Raw genomic sequence first — 17223 nt, 5'->3', positions numbered from 1 at the left:
AACAGATGCTTATTTTTGGAAATATTTTGTTAGCTTCAGTCTTTCTAAAAAAATGTAGTACAAAAAGGAGTTTTGTGGTTGTCCAGTTAGAGTCTGTCAAGATTATTCTGGATAGGGTTTGTGTTTAGGTAATACCTTAAAAAAATAGACTTCCTTCACTTTTTTTGGTCCCATACAAAGATCTGATGAGGACAGAGAAGAATGAACAAAAAATTATTCAATTTTTTTTCTTTTTTCAGGATAATTTGGCACAAGATCAAACAAAATTGATTTTTTATCATTACAAAAAAATCAGCTATCAATGGGAAAAAATTGCAATTTTTCTTACCGTGTCTGTAGATTGGAAACTCTTCCCATTTTACTGAAGTGCATATGTTGTAAATAGGCTCCCCTTGTGCTGGGTGCTCCTTGAGCCTGGGCAGTTTCAAGTTAGGCCCATGTAAGCTGCATCTCCTTGAAGGCCAGGGCAGAGCACCTGGCATAGGGTGAGAAATCTGCTTTCACCTGACCATGTGTGCATAAAGATGCTTTTAACCTGGACTTCTCTAAGGTGCAAAGATGACAGTCCTTAATGGAATAACCCTACATTTTTACCAAATTTTCTGAGAGTACCTGAGAGAATAATTTTCCTTTAAAATAGTTAAGGTTTTTTACTGGAAAAAATTTTCCACATCACTTCCTATCTTTGTATGATTTTAGAAATAATAAGCTGGTAGTGGCCTGTTCATGAAGATTTATCAAGCAGGTGATAGATATATATTTGTCAGGTAATCTGTTCTAGATGTGATAGTATTAGAAATATTTCATTTCTTTAGGAAAGCTGCACAAGTAAAAGCAAATTGCCAGTCGCTTCTTTCAGCCTAAATAAAAAAATGGGACTACTCATATTGTTAAAGTGTTGTAGCTTCAAGAATTGAAGAAATTAGATCTAGTAGCCCTGATGTAGACCTTGTAATTTTACACTCTTTTTTTTATTGATGGATATATATGGGGTAGGTTTTGTTGCCTATTTTGTCTTTTGTTGCCTATTTTTCAGTGAGGGGTGGATTATTTCTCCATTAGTGTCATAATGACTTTCTGAGTCTTTTACTGATTTTAAGGGAGTTTAGACTGGTTCTTTAAATGTTTATTGGTTGAAAACTCAATATTGTTGCTGAATCCTATTTTTGAGGGATATCTCTTTTGAAATAAATTATTGAAGAGTATTTAATACTGGGGGTATTTTAACCTGCTACAGCTTTGAATGTTTAATTACAATATTTGTTGTCTTAAGAAGGGCTTTAAATTCCCCACTGCATCCTAAAAAAGAATTTGACTGTTTATGTACATGTATGAAGCTTGTTTTGACTATCAGCCTGCACTGATAGCAACAGCTTTATTTTTCCTTACTATTGCTAATTTAATTTCTCACTCCCTATTATCCAAAGAGTTCAAAGGAGAAAAAAACCATTAAGTTCAGAATGCTACATGAGTTAGAATTTTTTTCATTGTAAGATAATTGAACCTTGTTACTGTATGAGCTTTGCACTAGTTAACATGAGCTGTACCGTGGGTAGTAAATGTCTCTGAAAAAACAAAAGTCAGTTTTCCTGTAGCAAATCTCATCTGCCTGTGATAGCACAATACTCATTTTATGAAGCTGCTTTTATTCTCATAGTTGGCTATTTCCTATCCTTAAATGGCCGTATTTTCATGTCTGCCACCTTTTTCTTAGTTTATTGGTCCTGCAGTGACGATATTGTCTTTGTCTTCAAAATCACTTGACATTTTATGAAAAGAGTTTGCTTGATGTTTAGTTTAATGAATTAGTGGCATATAGTACATATGCTTGTGACAGTAAATAATCGCTGTTGAAAGTAGAGTGTAGAGTGGCTAACCTACACATAGGATGTATACATTTGTTTTATTTCAGTAGTATTGGTGGTTTTATTTAGAGCAAAAAGTTGGCAAAACTCATTTTGGGATGCTATATGGATTCTGAATAGTGCTTTTTCACAGAAATTCCTGTCCAATGCAAACTGGCATTACACTTGACACAGACAATGAATTTCAATACATGCTCAGAGTTGCAATCTAGGAAAGTTGAAACTTGTGCATTGTACAAATTAAAGTATTACAACATTTAAGCTATGCACAGACTAATTGATGCGAAGATATTAATGGGTTGCAGAGATACTTTTACTCAGCTCTTGGGTAGCAGAGATACTTTTTTTCCTTCCTATACCTTAAATTTCTAAAGCTGTTGCAAAGCTGTTTCTGCTGTCTGGCAGGCATGGAATTGTTCTTCATTAGTTCAGTGTATGGTACAGCCAGAGTTACTCAGAAGGGGATCAAGCAGGGCAGATTTGATTCAGCCACTCTGCACACACTCTGCACAGTTATATGCAGTCCCTGCTCATTACAGCCAGAGAGGTTTTATTATATAGGGGGTTGTGGCATCAGATGTTACCATGGGTGCCAGCATGAGGATTTGACCCACACACAGCTTACTGCATGAGAGCTGAGCCTTTCAGGAATTGCAGAGGTTGAGTTTTTCTATGCTCAGTCGTCTTTATGCCATCACAATTAAATCCATGTAGAATTCTAGTTTTTAGAAAGGGATTTTTACTATTGTTAGGTGAAAACTCTTTTACTATTGTTAGGTGAAAACTTACATTTTCCATGTATACGAGGTGTAATTAAAAGTAAAAGTTGCATCTGAGCTGGATTTTTAAAAATTTCCTTTAACTGCATTTGAGTAAGGCATATTAATTAAACCTTGTCTCTAATGTCTTTACATTCTTATTAATATTGATTTTTCATTTCAAAACTGTTTGTGTAGCTCTAAAAAAAAAAACCAAAGGACATGGGTTAAAGCTAAAGAGAAATTAAAAATTTTTTTCAGAAGCTGGGCAGGAGTTTCTGCTTACTTGCATTTTTTGTCCATTTGAATACAAGGGAGCCAATGTGCTCTTGTTTGGTGTGAGAAAAACCACATGCTGATGGAGAATGTATGTTTCTAGGTGCCAGATTGACCTGTCCACCCTGAGTAAAGAACAAACCCACAAGCTGGAGATGCCGCTAGAGGAGGGAGAGGGATACCTGGTGTTGCTGGTCACTCTCACAGCCTCAGCTGCAGTCACTATCTCTGACCTCTCCATCAACTCCCTGGAGGACCAGAAGGAGCGAGAGGAGATTCTGAAGAGATATGTATGAAGTTTTCTTTCATCCTTTGTTAGCAAAATATTGGCTTGTGTGAAAAATAACTCTAGTAAGGGGAAAAAAATCTAAATATATCTCTTCTATTCTAGTCACACCTAGCCAATAACAATCATTTAAACTAGTTATTAATATGCAAATAGTAACAGGCGGAACAGGTAACATCAAGAAGGTTACAAATGCTCTTCATACAATAATGTTATTTTTTACATGGTAGTTGAATGGTTTGATAAGGTGTCACATAATGAAAGTAATTTTACAGCCTTGCAGATGATTTTTACCAAGTACAAAGTAGCTAAGGGATCATTCAGCAACTCAGCAGTTTCTACTGATTGTTTATGCCAAATAATTTGATGTGCTAATGGTTTTCAGGGTTTTTTTTGGGATCATCTGTTAAAGGGCAAGAAAACTTATTTTTTGTCTTAATATTAGAGATTGAAGCACATAAAAAATAATAATTTCAAACAATGTTTCCATTTTAAAATATTCTGAAGGAGATTGTTTTAATTTCCCAGCATCCTTACATTACACAGAATCTTTGTAATTTTATCAAAGCAACAGAGAGGGGAGCTCTTACTCCAGCATTTGCTAATACCTAAATCACTGAAAGTAACTGTCTCACTGCACATGAAGAAAGAAAGAAAAAAAATGCTATTTCCACTTGCAATTACAAAGCTTTTATTGTACAATGCTGCCAGGTGTTTAGAAGGGCTTCTCTAGACACTCAGCCATTAAACCAACCTCTGACTATCAAAGAGGCTGCTTAATTTATTTTTGAGATTTTAAAATATTCCTATTCCATGACGGACATCCTTTCAATAACTGAATTTAATAAAGATGTACCTTATCAGGCTGTGCAGATAACATGAAGTCCTAGTACTAATGCTGTACAATATTCTTCAAACAGATTAGCAGGATGTGTGCTTCAGCAAATTTATTCTGTCTATCTCCACTGAATCAGCTGTCTGCTAATGCTTGTACAACTCATACACCAATAGTGTTATTATCATAAACACAATTTAATAGAGGTGACTTAGTGAGGCTAAATATAATATTCCAAAATGAATTGAAGGCTAAGGTATTGTCCGCCATCTCTGAAAAATAATTACAATTAAGAGAGTTACTGTACATTTTGGAATCCACCAAGACAGTCTGTGGTTGTCAAAATAGATGTCTATAAGTAGAATAATTTTTTGATGGATATGTTTTTGAGGTGCCATAGTTCCTGCTACCAACAGCAACAGTAACATATTTCTGTGGCTTATTCTGTGTGATGATATGGCAGACAAGTGATACTGATGGTTTTGATTATTTCAGTAGCAGTATAGAAATATACTGCTATAATAGAAATGTGTTGCGACTGTACTGTTAATAATTTTTCCTAAATCCTCAATTTTTTGTCCCCAGTGTAAAGCATAATTATGTGGCATAAGATTGATCTGGTTTATTCCTGTTTCCTGTAAATACAAGGATATGTTTCCTTGTAAATACAAGGATACGTTTACAGTGGTGTATGCATTTGAAAACATTTAAATTTTAGAAAGATATTCATATTGCAGAGGTATGAGTTTCTCATTATGTGTTTCTGAAAATTGTGGTATTCACATACTTTTTTGATAAATTCTACTGTTTTTATTAAAAATACTAGAAGAAGAAAGAAATTACCAGGATTAACTTAATTCCAGTAGTTTATTTTCACTGATGTTAAATTTTACTTCGGTGCTCATTCCTGCACTTCAGAACTAATACAAAGACAACATGTGTAATTAGCAAGATGTAGAGTTCCCTATTGAGTGGGTGTTTTTTTGGATTTATTTCTTCTTAAAAAAAATCTAGCTTCTATTTGAGAAATATATTTTGCACCCTTTCTACAGCCAAAAACAGTTAATGAGCTGACCTTGCCATCAGATCAAATAGCCTTAGAAAATGACTCTATTACTGTCACTTAACCATTTGTAGCTGAACATCAGAGCCTTACAAATTAAATAGGCATTACTGTTTGAACCATTATTTTACCACGATTGTCTGAAAAGATTAATTCCTTTTGGGGTGAGGAGGGGGGCACATTAATGGGTACAGACCAAGAGAGATTGTATGACCTTTTCAGAACTGGTGTGCTGAACTCATGGTCCCCCTTGTCACAGTTTAAAAACCAGAGGAGCTAGTTTAGAGAAGTTGTTAGCATTCCATTTTTATTATGACATTTCACAGTCATCCGATTTAATGTCCCTTGACCAGATTGTCCACTGTGAGACGATGGGCTTGAAATGTTATTTAGAGCATTGATAAAAGGTGAGCAGTTCTAAGATGACAGCGAGTCATGAGGCTGGTGGTGTGACATTAATTTTCTCCATAACAGAGATGGAATAAGACGTCATGGTGACAAGCTGTCAATCAGTACTAGCCCCTCAGTGTATCTCAATGCCATGGGATGGGGTATTGCTTCTCCCATAATAGAGCTGAACTGAGATGCTCTTCCTGACAGCTGCTGCAGCCATACAGAAAATATATTATACAGCCTTTCATTAAAAAAATAAAGAAGACTCATCTCCAGAGCATTTCAATCTTCTCCCATCTATTGAGGGCTGAAAAGATTCCCAGCAAATCACAGATTCCTCTGCTATGAAAATTCTAGGCTTCAGAAACTATGTGGATTTTTGATACCTTCAACAATAATCATAAATAAGAAGACAGAATATGGTCTGCTAAATCATTACTTAAAGTTATGTATTTAAAGTAATGTGTTAAAGTAATTTGCTTCTCCAATAGCCTCTGTCGTGGCATTGTATTCATTTTCATCAGTCTCCCCAGTCATTATGTGCAGTAAATGAATCTAAGCCAGCTACTTTCTGGAAATAAAAGTTCAAAAATTCTGTGGATTCTAACAAAGGTGGCAAAGCAAAATACAGCACTGGCACCCTTAAGAGTGAGCTAACCAGGATGAAATTTGGGAAAAGGGGACTGTGTGGCATCATAGGAAGTGGGTGCTGTTGCTTGTCTTGCTTTGTATTCGGTTTTTGCTTGGTTTTATTTCTACATCTTGGTGTTTGTTTGGTTGTTGGGAAACTTGGGTAGAATGTAGAAACATTTCTGTAAGTCCTGTAATTTTCATCATGCGTATTACAGCAGAATTATCTCTGTTCTGGGACTAGTTCTGATAAGAAACTTCCAAACCCTGATCATCATTATAATAAATGAGGGATGCAAAGATGCTTTTGAATTACACCAGTGCTATCTGTAATACCATCTCTGCTACCCTCAGCTTGTAAGCACATAAGCAAGGGATTGAGTGTGTGCTGATTGAAGTTGACCACCAGTATTTTGAAGTAATATTTATGATGATTATCTTAGGTAGAAATTTATTCACTGTTACCCTGTTATAACACAATGCATGTATGTAACACATGAGCTACTACACTGAACTGGATTTTTAAGTTCAGTGTTGCAAGGTCAAATCTTCACTGTAAACAGTAAATGGTCAGCTGGGGTTTGTGAAATTAGTATCAATGTGTTGCAACTGTTAGAATTGTCCTATTAATTAGAAAGACAGGGATGCATATTGTATGTCTAACATCTTAATGGGTAGATTTTCTGTGCAAAAGCATAACTAGTTTTGCAAGCTGACATTTAGTATTTCATTTAAGCAGCATCTGTGGGTTTTTCAGTGATTAAATTTATTCTTGTTTCCCATAACAGTAAATTTTGCTTCTGTAATAAATTAAGGAATTGTTGATTTGATATTTTCCCTGATGCTTGCTTTTTGTAGAAATCTGGACATTTTCATAGGCGGTGGAAAAAGTTTCACCACATTAAAATTTTAGGGAGGACCATAGGCACTAGATTCATTAGTCCGGATTTTAAAATATTTCAAAATAAAGGTATGGGCTAGTATTTATGAACAAAACTTTCATTCAATGTTTTATCATTTAAAACTCTGCAAATTTTAAATAATACCAAAAGCTAGAGTTTGAGAGTCATAGCATGTCACACCTAATTAGTGCAATACTCCCAGTTTGTTAGTTTTAGTTACTTGGAAAAAGAGCAGCAGTGGTACATGGTTTTTAATAAGCTTTCTAAATCTGTGTTGAATGAATAAATGCAAGTGTTAGTGTAGTGAACTCTTTTTTCTTCCTCTTAATACATGTAGATATTGAAGAAATTTATGCAAAAAAAAATAATGATTTCTGTTAAGAGCTTTCTGCCGTGGAATCGAAACATATTTTAATTATTTTTTTACCTTTTCTGCATGTGATTATTATGGCAGTTATTAAGTAGTTGTTATTCTCTTTTGATTGCTTTTGCTGATGTTATTCACAAGCTGCTTATAGGTGTATATGCAAGCTTGTATATAGGTATATGCAAGCTTGCATGTAATAGTCAACTACAAAAATCTGTATCGTCCCTAGGTCACTGCTCAAGATAATACTGGAGCCATCAGAGGGAAAATGTGAACATAGTTCTTGCAAAATAATTCAGGGAGAGGCGTTGTTTCTTTTTTTGTTTTAATTTCTTAATATACTGCTATAATTTCAAATTTTGAAGTGCAGTTATTTCCATAGTACTAGGGGATTAATTCACTAGAATCTGTATTACATTTAATCAATCATATTCTAACTCTTCCTTTGTAATTTTCATTGATAAGTTAAAGTTGCAAAATATAGGAAGAAATGCAAACAACTGCACATTCTTCAGCAAATAATATTTAAAAGTCTGAGTATGTAGGCAGAATTACAGTAACTTACATCTGGGCGAGGGAGGAGAGTATTAATATTGCTTTTGGTTTGTCTCTTTTGCAATACAGAATTATTTTTCTTTTTATTATTTTTTAGAGTCCAATGATGATGTTCCATAACATCAGTGATGTGGGATTTCTTCAGGTGAAGGTCATCCGGGCAGAAGCATTGATGGCAGCTGATGTCACAGGCAAGGATTCATTTAATTTCTGTGACACTGAATACCGCAGTAATATTTGGTGATTTTAGAACTGGGAAAAAAAATGCTAAAAGCAAAAGTTCATCTACAGGTTATGTTCTGTTTGTGCACTTCCACCTTCTGCTTATTAACAAAAAAATCTAAACACAAACAAAAGTTTTGTAAGTAAGGCAGAAAGTTATTCTAATGCTAGCAGAGCCCTAAGTAGATTATTTCTGATAAAGGTGAAATATAAATTTTTCTCTATCAGACATCCTACAAATATTACATAGAAGAAACCTCTTTTATTTTAGTAGATGACACCATACAAAATTATCAACATTAAATTCCAAGGTACAAGGCAAATAAAAGGTTCCAGACTTAGATACTACTTTAAAATTGTTGCCAAAAGAATCACTTGATATCTGTCAGATATTCAGCAAAGCTGCTGTCGGTTTCAGGCATTTCAACTGAATGCAATTTGCTGTAGCTACTGCTTATCTTTATAAGATAAGGGAAATACGATTTTTTTTCACATTTTCTATTTTATGTTATAAGTTGAATAATTAATTTGACACGTTGCTTTGCAAAATAAAGAAAAAGTATTTCAGCCTTACTGACCATATTTCTTCAGAAATGTCCATCTCCTCTAGGTAATTACCTTCCTACTGCCTGAGTTGAATGGAGCAAAATGAGCTGCATCTGTGTCAGAAAATAGCTATCTCCGATTTAAAATAATAATGAAAATTTTAAAAATTGGGAAGAAAGGAAAAGGAAACTAGAATAAATGTTCTGCTAAAGGAGCAGATATAGAGCAACCTACTCAATTTTTTGTAGTTTTTTGATAATTAACATGACTAGCAGTATTTCAGACATGGTATTAGTGCAAACATTTTATCAGTGCAAACATTTGATCATCCAGTTTGTGACACACAAAATAACAGATTCTATTTTTGGTGAGGTTGTAGAAATGCTTCTGAAGTCTGGTTTGACCTTATAATCCAATGTTTTCTGAACAGAGAGAGAGATTAAGTTACTCGGGGCAAATGGTATAATTTAGTCCCTGACCTGATTCAATCTTCAGCTTTTCCAAAACAGCATGTTATTTGTGCTGGTTGAACATTATTTTTGGATATATATTTGATTCAATTAAAGATGTATAGAGCTACCAAAAATTTTCAGACATTGTATTTAGGATGACAGGCAGGAAGATGGGGAAGGACACTCACTATCTTCCCTTGTTAGTAAGAAAAAGCATTGATACACCAGATGTGTTTTGTAAGATGGCTGCACATTCCAGATGTGACAGAAATCTTGTATAATCTGGACAAAAGTACTCTGGGAATTTTGAAAAGAGGATGAAGTAGTTTTATTATCTGCTAATGTAGTTTATAGCTATTTTTAGTAACTTGTAGTTATGTACAGGTCATTCATTTAAAATTAAACTTCAAATTGTAATAGTGAGAAATAAAGTAGGTGTTTGGTGATTGTCAATAAATCATGTTTGCAAAAATTGTGTAAAAACTTGACCCACATTTATTCAACTAAGTGATTAGTGTGCTGTCATCGGTGGTGTTACTTGCACTACTAAGGATTGCTTCTATGAGTAAAAGCTAAGGACTAGTTTGCACATCTTTCTGTAATGAGTTTTCAGAATCTTTTGCCCCTGAGTCTGAAAAGCAGCTGGAACAACTGTATAGTATCTGGTTTTGCTCTTGTTTCCTTCCTGCTAAACATACCCCATTTCACTTCCAGGAATCTTTTCATTTGAGGTAGTAAATCAAAATTTATTAATTTGAGCTGAGTAGATTTTTAAAATCCTTAATATTCCATTCTTACACATAAGCACAGAGGGAAAAAGATTTCTGTAATCTTTTAAGTAGCCATCAGTCCTGCCACGATTGCAAGGATTTTATTCCCCTTTTCAAAATGTGAAATTTTTCCTTTGTCCCATGCATTGAGCAGCATTGTAATACTGTACTAACTCTGTGTGAATAAAGAGCTGTTGAGACTCATGTTGAATGAAGGAGTAAAAAGCACAAATTACTTTTTAATGAAACCTCCAATTCTACTCCTTTCCTCAGAAAGCTCATAGCCTCCCTCAGTGGAATGCTAGTAGGTCACTTTAGCTAAGCCCTTAATAAACTGTAGATAGCCAAGGGCAGTTTTTTTCCTTCACTTTCAATAGCCTAATGTTGGACAGTGTGCTTCAAATCCTTAAGGTTAGTACAGATTTTTTTTTAAAAAAGAGAGTGATTAAGGGTGATGGTTCAGGTCTTAGCTTACAGCCCTCCTCACATGTACATCCAAAGAATAATGTGCCAGGATGAGCTGAAATTTCAGTTAAGTTGTAGGCAGGGGAGCAAGTAGACTTTACCAATTTTGAAATGCTGTGCTGCTGGAACATTCCATAAGTGGATATTAAAAATACCCCAGAAAAGTACAGTCAGAGTTCTCACTCAACCCACTTGCCAGGAGATCTATGAGAGGAAGAACCACTGAGGGGTTGAGAGACTCCCCACTGGTGCTTGAAAGCTTAACTTGGTTTTCACAAGAGCTGAAAAACTGGGTATCTTTCAGGACCAGGGCCTTTGGGAAAATGATTTGGTCTCTGAGGCTGTTTCCCCCAGAAAAACAGTGTAGTTCCATGATAAATATACAGTTCCAGGGATTCCACCAATGCAAAATTATATTCTATTGGAAATTGTGGTCACAGCAAATACATCTTTCTGGAAATAATGTATTATTTAGTATAAATTCTTTGAAAGTGTAATCTAATGAATGGGAAGATACAGAGAATGAAGTTTAATTTTTCCTTCTCTGTCTGAGAAGAACCTTCCAATTGAGTTTTCCATTGTGTTTTAGCTATTCAGTGCATGACTTTTTTTCTCCCTAGATCCTGAGTTAGAAAGAATTATATTCCTGTTTCCCTAAGTCTTTGCTTGCTCATGAAATCTCTGGCAGACTTTCTCAAGAATTTGGCTGCTTGTAGAGCCCTGGAAGGATAGGTGCTGTGCCTACAGTGACATCCTTTGATATGAAGAGATTTTCTGGTGGTTCAGTAAAACCTAAAGTATAATGGACTCATCATGACAGTTGGCTTCTGACATTATATACATGGGTTTCACCTAATCCATGTAAATTACAGGTAGTAAAACAATAAGCCCTTCACTGTGACATTGTTTAGGTTTAGGCAATAGTCAGATATATCTAATCCTTCTGCAGCGTAGTCAGGTATAGATGGTGGGTGGTTGTGGAAGGCTGCTGGCTTTGCAAGGCAGTGTCTGCATCTCTTTTACTGGGGCAGATACATTGCTCCTTGTGTCATGAAATAAAATTCAAAATCTCTGCCTCCTCATTCATGAAAAGTAAGCAGATTGGAAAAGGTGTGCCACAGATTTGATCAATTTCAGCAAACGTGCTGTACTTTTAAGGAATAATATTTAGGAACTCAGATTCATTAGCAAGAGCAAAATTCAAGCTCCATAAGATGGCCTGACTAGAAAATAGCTTGTTTTGTAGTATTTGGGCTTTAATTAAGATGTGTTCAATTCTAGCCCCCTGGCTCTTTCTCCCCCTGCCCCCACCCTTCTTGCTGTGTCACAGACCAGCGATCAGACGCTTTCAGATGGTCCAGCCCATGACTTTGACCTTCTGCGAGGTCTTGTGTTCCCTGGGGAACCGTTCAGCTCATGAGGTCTGATTTCACACTTCCAGGATGCCTTGGCTCTCATAACAATGACAGGGAGACAAAGCCCTTTAGAGTGGGCCGCATGGGGACTTGTTTAAATTGGAAACTAGAGAGGAGTCAAGGAACAAGGTTACAGGCTACAGAATAGTGCTTTTAATAAAGAGCTCACAGCTCTGGTTCAGCTCAAAGAGGGCTACCTCTGTACAATTAATTGAGACATTTATCTGGAGCATCTTAGGCCTCCACTTTCTCACAGAATTACATGATAAATATCAGCTGAGAGGCAAATGAAATGTGCATGAAATGAATTTTTAACACTTTGATTACTGGGTCTTCAGTCTTCATTAGAAGTAAATTTATTTGTATTTCTGTTCTCGTTATCAATCAATTGGGTTTTTTCCGAGTACTGTGATTTCATAACCTTATATGTCTGAGAGATTTTACTAAAGAGCTCAGTGTTATTTAGGTTTGTTTTGAAAAGCTTTTCAGGCTTTTCCTCCTCTAAAGAAGAGAAACTAAGGATAGAAAATTAGTCAGATTTTTGTTTTCTTCCTTTTTTTTTTTCAGTTTTATGTCTGCATTCAGCCTCTCCTCTAAGAAAAGTCTATGTTAAAATTTTGCTAAATGTAAATGTCTTTTCTAAAATCTGTCTTGCTAAACTGTTCTAACATCACTTGTGCAAAAATGGTCTTTGAAATGGTTCTTCAAATGCTAAGAAATGTCAGAGTGATGAACACAAACATTAAATTCACAAAGGTATGGAAGCCCATGCGTGTAAAATTGAAGGAATAAATTCAGAAGCCCTTTGGAAATACAGTTCCAAAAGTAATTTGCTCTGTCAATTAGTGCAAACAGATTTCAATATACACTTGAGCTATCTCCACAAAGTACAAAAATCTAGTAGGTGGGCAGAATTCTGTGGTAGATAAAACATTTCATCAAGTCCTGTCATATAGGTCACCTGAAGCCTTTGGTCCAATATCATGTACAGGAAAGGTACTGGCTTTTAAGTACCAGTTCTAGCTAGTAATAGAAAAAACAGGATTTAAAAAGATATTTTTGAAATATATTTTATTAAAATACATTTTTTGTTAACCGTAACATTTATAATTATACATACAATGAAACGATGGCTTGTGATTTTTTTTTTCTAAAGTAGTCTGTGGAGATGAGTTTAACTTGATTATGGCATTACACTGAGTTGCCTTGTAAGATACCTCAAGCATTCATGGTATCAGTGTGTTGCAACATGTTTGCATCATCACAGATAGAGTAGAATTATAATTCCCATTTTAAAGATGGAAAACTAAGAAAGATTAACTGACTCAGCTAAGGCCAACAGAGCAAGTCCTTGTCAAAGGTGGCATTTCACTAGGGTTCTGTACTTAATCCATTAGATAAGGCAGCTTCTCATGCTATTGAGCCATTCCTCCTCCTGGCCAAAGGTCAGACTGACTGTTCTGCTGCAAGCAGCTGGCTGGCAGGGAGCTTGGAACAACATTAGTGACATTAGTGTCTGCATGAGTGGCACTGCCCCCCAGAGTCATGAACTGGCTGTCTTGTCTTCTGAAAAAATAAAGGCCTTTTTTGCTGTGGGGACTTAGATCCGTAATGGATAGGCATGGCCAGAGGTAGGAGAGAATCATAATAGCCTATGTAATATTTAAAAAATATTTTGCCTTTTATAACCAGGTTAAAGTTGGTTGAACTTCATGAAGTTATGTTTTGACAACTTTACTTTTCAATGTAGAAAATGCAGTTGAAATTCCTTATTATGTTTTTAAACTGTCCAAAGCATTTTTAGTTCAGTTTTGTAATGTAATGTCAATATAATATTTAGTTTAGAATAAGGCTAGTGATTTGATGAAAATGGGTTCATGGACTAGCTAATGCTGAAATTGACTTTTTATCAGTTTTTGTAACTCAATGGACTGTGAAATGGTAAAATTATGAAATTATTTGTTTCCCTGGAGTTTTACTGAGGCAAGGTATGTTTTCCATAGCAATGGCAGAAGTATCTCTGAAGACCTAATGGGTATCTAACCCAAAGCTATCTGCTGGCCCTTGTGAGATAATATTTCAGAAATGCAATAAGTTTTTCAGAGGACAGCTAGGTCTGCCATGTGTTCTCTTGCTAGCATATACTCTGAAGAGCAGTTATATCAATGGTGATTCCTAGGAAAGGCCCATGGCAGCCTTAATTAAGATAGTAAGAACCTTTCTATAGTGGCTGTCCTTTATGATTTTTCATTTTCATTCCTACAGGCTGGAATTTCAGTGTTTGATGATAGAGAAGCATTTTTGTTGTTGTACACAAGTGTTTTCTAAACCACAGGATCATCCTATTGTATAAAATATAGATGTTTCCATATTTCTCTTTACTAAAGTCTCCTATTTTACAATATTAAGTTGATAATGAGCAGATGATATGCAATTTTCTGGAGACAAATGCATGCATTTAATAGAGTTTTAAAATTAAAAAAATCATTCTTGAACTTGTACAAAATATGGCAAGCAAGTTGTTCAAATTTAAGATTTGACAGCTTTTTATCAAAGTCAGCTTTGTATACAAGTGGAACTAGGAAGTGAGTGTGAAAGTGCAGTTATATTCAATTGAAGTCTCTGTTTGAAAGAAGTACTATGTTCCAAAAATAATTTTTGCTTGAAAACAGTTTGCCAAGAATAAAAATTTTATGTTGGATCATTTTCACCTTGGAGACTGTTGAAGGAAGGCCTATATAAACTGCCCAGAAATATGAGTTACATCATATTGCAGTTTGACAGTTTTAACACACAAGTAAAGTTCATAACTAGACAAATAAAAGATCCTTGCATCTGAATTGGTCACATGTCTTTGCCATCTCTTGTGAATTTGAGATGACACCCAATGGTTTGTTGTTCTAGCTGCCCCCTGGATTGGACAGTCCAGCTCGCCTCCAGCCTGGAAGATGGGCTGCAGTGGTGTGTGTGGGACTGTCAGGATACAAGGGTTCACAAGTCACCTAATACGTTTGTTCTTGCTTGTGAGTACCAGAAGAGAGAGCCAGATGAAAGTCCTGTGGTGTTTTAACTGATGGAATGGGCCTTTCTCAAACTTTTCCACTAGAAAAAACACAGGCTGTGTGGTGCTATGGCTACTTGAGAAGAAAATCCAGGAAGCTGAAATTGTGTGGAGATTGAGGCTTTATTGTTTTGATTTTCTAAATGTCTTGAGAAGCATAATTTTGAAATATTTTAAGATTGCTTCTATCAATCACTATTTTGGCCTCTTTTCCATCATGAAAAAGTGCATTTTATATTTTGTTGTTGGAGAAAAATGTCTAGGTGACCAGCCAAAACAGATAATGAATCTGAGCTGCCAACTGACTTTGTTTGTGAAGGACTTCCTGGGCTTTGGGGGACTTTGAGTTTTGACAAAAACAGCAAGCAATACATCTCTAGTTCCTCATTGCTGCCTCTTTTGGAGAGCTGATTTCAGGTTATGGTGTACAGTTCATCCAGGGACATATGGAAGTTCTGAGAAATAAGGTGACAAGCAAAAGACTAATTTAAATTATTGTGTGCATCATATGCAATGTGAGGGACAGAGTGCTGACTGAAGTAAAATCCTCTTCTTAGCTCTAAGTAAGGTAATCTGAGTTTGTGCTCTGGTCTTGCACTGTCTAAAGACGTAGCATAGCACAAACAAGGATATCTGTCCAACTAGATGCAACACGTGTCCTAAAATTCGGAAGCTTCAAAGATAAAAATAAAGATAGAATTCAAAGCTTCAAAAGGTAGGTAGCTCTTTAGGGTTTTTTTTACTGGTGGCATACATTACAAAATAGAACTCCAAGAGTTCATTCTCAGATAGTGAACTTCTGTACTGGGTAAAGGAAGAAAACAGGTGAGGGAGATCTGTCAAAAGAGAAGTTGCTTTTCCTTCCAATTATGAATATTGTGTAAATTAGCAGTTTATTTCTAAAATTTCAGGAGCCCTTCAGACTGTACAAGTAGAGACCAAAAAGCATGAGCTGTTACAGCAAAACAATGGATAAATTATATTTGTTTAACTTTGTATTGAGGTTTTCTGCAGGTTTCATTTCAGTCAGTTGGAAGGTGTACTTTGTTTTTTCACTACATACTTCTACTGTGAATTCCTGCAATCAGTGGTAAGGCATGATAACAGTTAGCCCCACTGTGGTCATGGGATACTCAAGATTTTCAGTGTCGGTGTTGGTGCTGCTGGGAGCATACTTTTAATGTGTGCCTTAGGCAGGTGGTGGCCGTCTTATTCTTGTACAGTGCTGACCACATGCTTAGGATTGTATTGAGACGTTTGCTGGGGATGTCTGTCTGATCAATAGCTAAATGTCTCTAAAATCACTGGACTAGTAGCTGGAGGCCTACAAAGAGCACAGAGCAGGGATTGCTAGTTGGAAGATCCTCAGTAGATACAGAGGGTTTGGTAGAATCTCTTGATGCATGACAGGTTATATACAGTTGTATACAACAGTTGTGGTTTAGTTTATAGTGTCCTGATAAACATAAATACATGTTCATAATAATGTAATATGGAATGAAACAACTGAGCAGCACAAGATTTATCAGAGATTTTTATGTGTACTTTTAGAAGGGCTAGAGGGAGACCACACTCTTCAGACACTTTTCTGAATATGTGTGACTCTTTTCTAAAAAATAAGGAAAACCATTTCTGTATCTTATATTTGAAATAGCTAATAACATTAACTGACATAAATTATCTGAGGCTGCCTTTGTTCGAGTGTGTTGTGCTCAAGGTACTGGTTTTGAATATAGTGTTGTTGAATCTTCTGGGTCCTCCTAGAGACCAAGGAGACCTAAGTACATTTTTTACTATTTTAGTGCTCTCTTAAGGCTTTCATTGGGAATGATCTCATTACTTTGAACACTTTTGAAATGCAGCAGGTTGCCAAGGTTGTCAGTGAGAATTAAGATTGCAGTTACTCTTTCTAATAATGAAAACTTGAAAGATGACAGATAGATACCAAGTTTCACCAAGTCTTCATGCATTATTCTTTCTGTCTTTCTGGATCACATTCACTAATTTGGGTTAGTATCTTAACAATGTTTGCACATATCTTATGTTGAGCATGTTAGCAATGAGTGGTGCCCTTCAGAGGCCCAGCTTGGCTATGAGTGTTTCAGCATATGTAAGAAATAGGCAGTGGTGAAGGTGCTTGGGGAAACTTTGTAACCAAGTAAATATGATAAAACCAACGTTCCTTAACAGAGATGTTCAAAGCTGGAAAACTTCTCTTTGTCAGCCATGGTATTTGAACCTACCCTTGAATCATGTAATGATATTGCCTCTATTCAAATTTGTTCTTGTAGCATTTTAAAATGATAGGAGAAAGGAGGTGTGAAATGTTGACTTTAAGTGAGGGATTTTTTCATTTCTGAAA

The 17223-nt window shown here is 35.7% G+C and overlaps 1 protein-coding gene across 1 annotated transcript in view; it reads left to right on the top strand.

The window, feature by feature from the left end:
* MCTP1 (multiple C2 and transmembrane domain containing 1) overlaps positions 1 to 17223 on the top strand; it is a 219387-nt gene that overhangs the window by 95907 nt on the left and 106257 nt on the right. Inside the window, 2 exon segments of the mRNA XM_054283418.1 lie at positions 3003 to 3189; positions 8028 to 8121. Of these exon segments, the coding sequence (XP_054139393.1) occupies positions 3003 to 3189; positions 8028 to 8121 (281 nt within the window).

This window comes from Melozone crissalis, unplaced genomic scaffold (genome assembly GCF_028551555.1).
Source record: "Melozone crissalis strain CALT ecotype California unplaced genomic scaffold, PUWL_Pcris_2 ptg000036l_1, whole genome shotgun sequence".
NCBI lineage: Eukaryota > Metazoa > Chordata > Aves > Passeriformes > Passerellidae > Melozone > Melozone crissalis.
The sequence above is the reverse complement of the archived record's forward strand: the minus strand, read 5'-3'. Positions and strand labels throughout refer to the sequence as shown.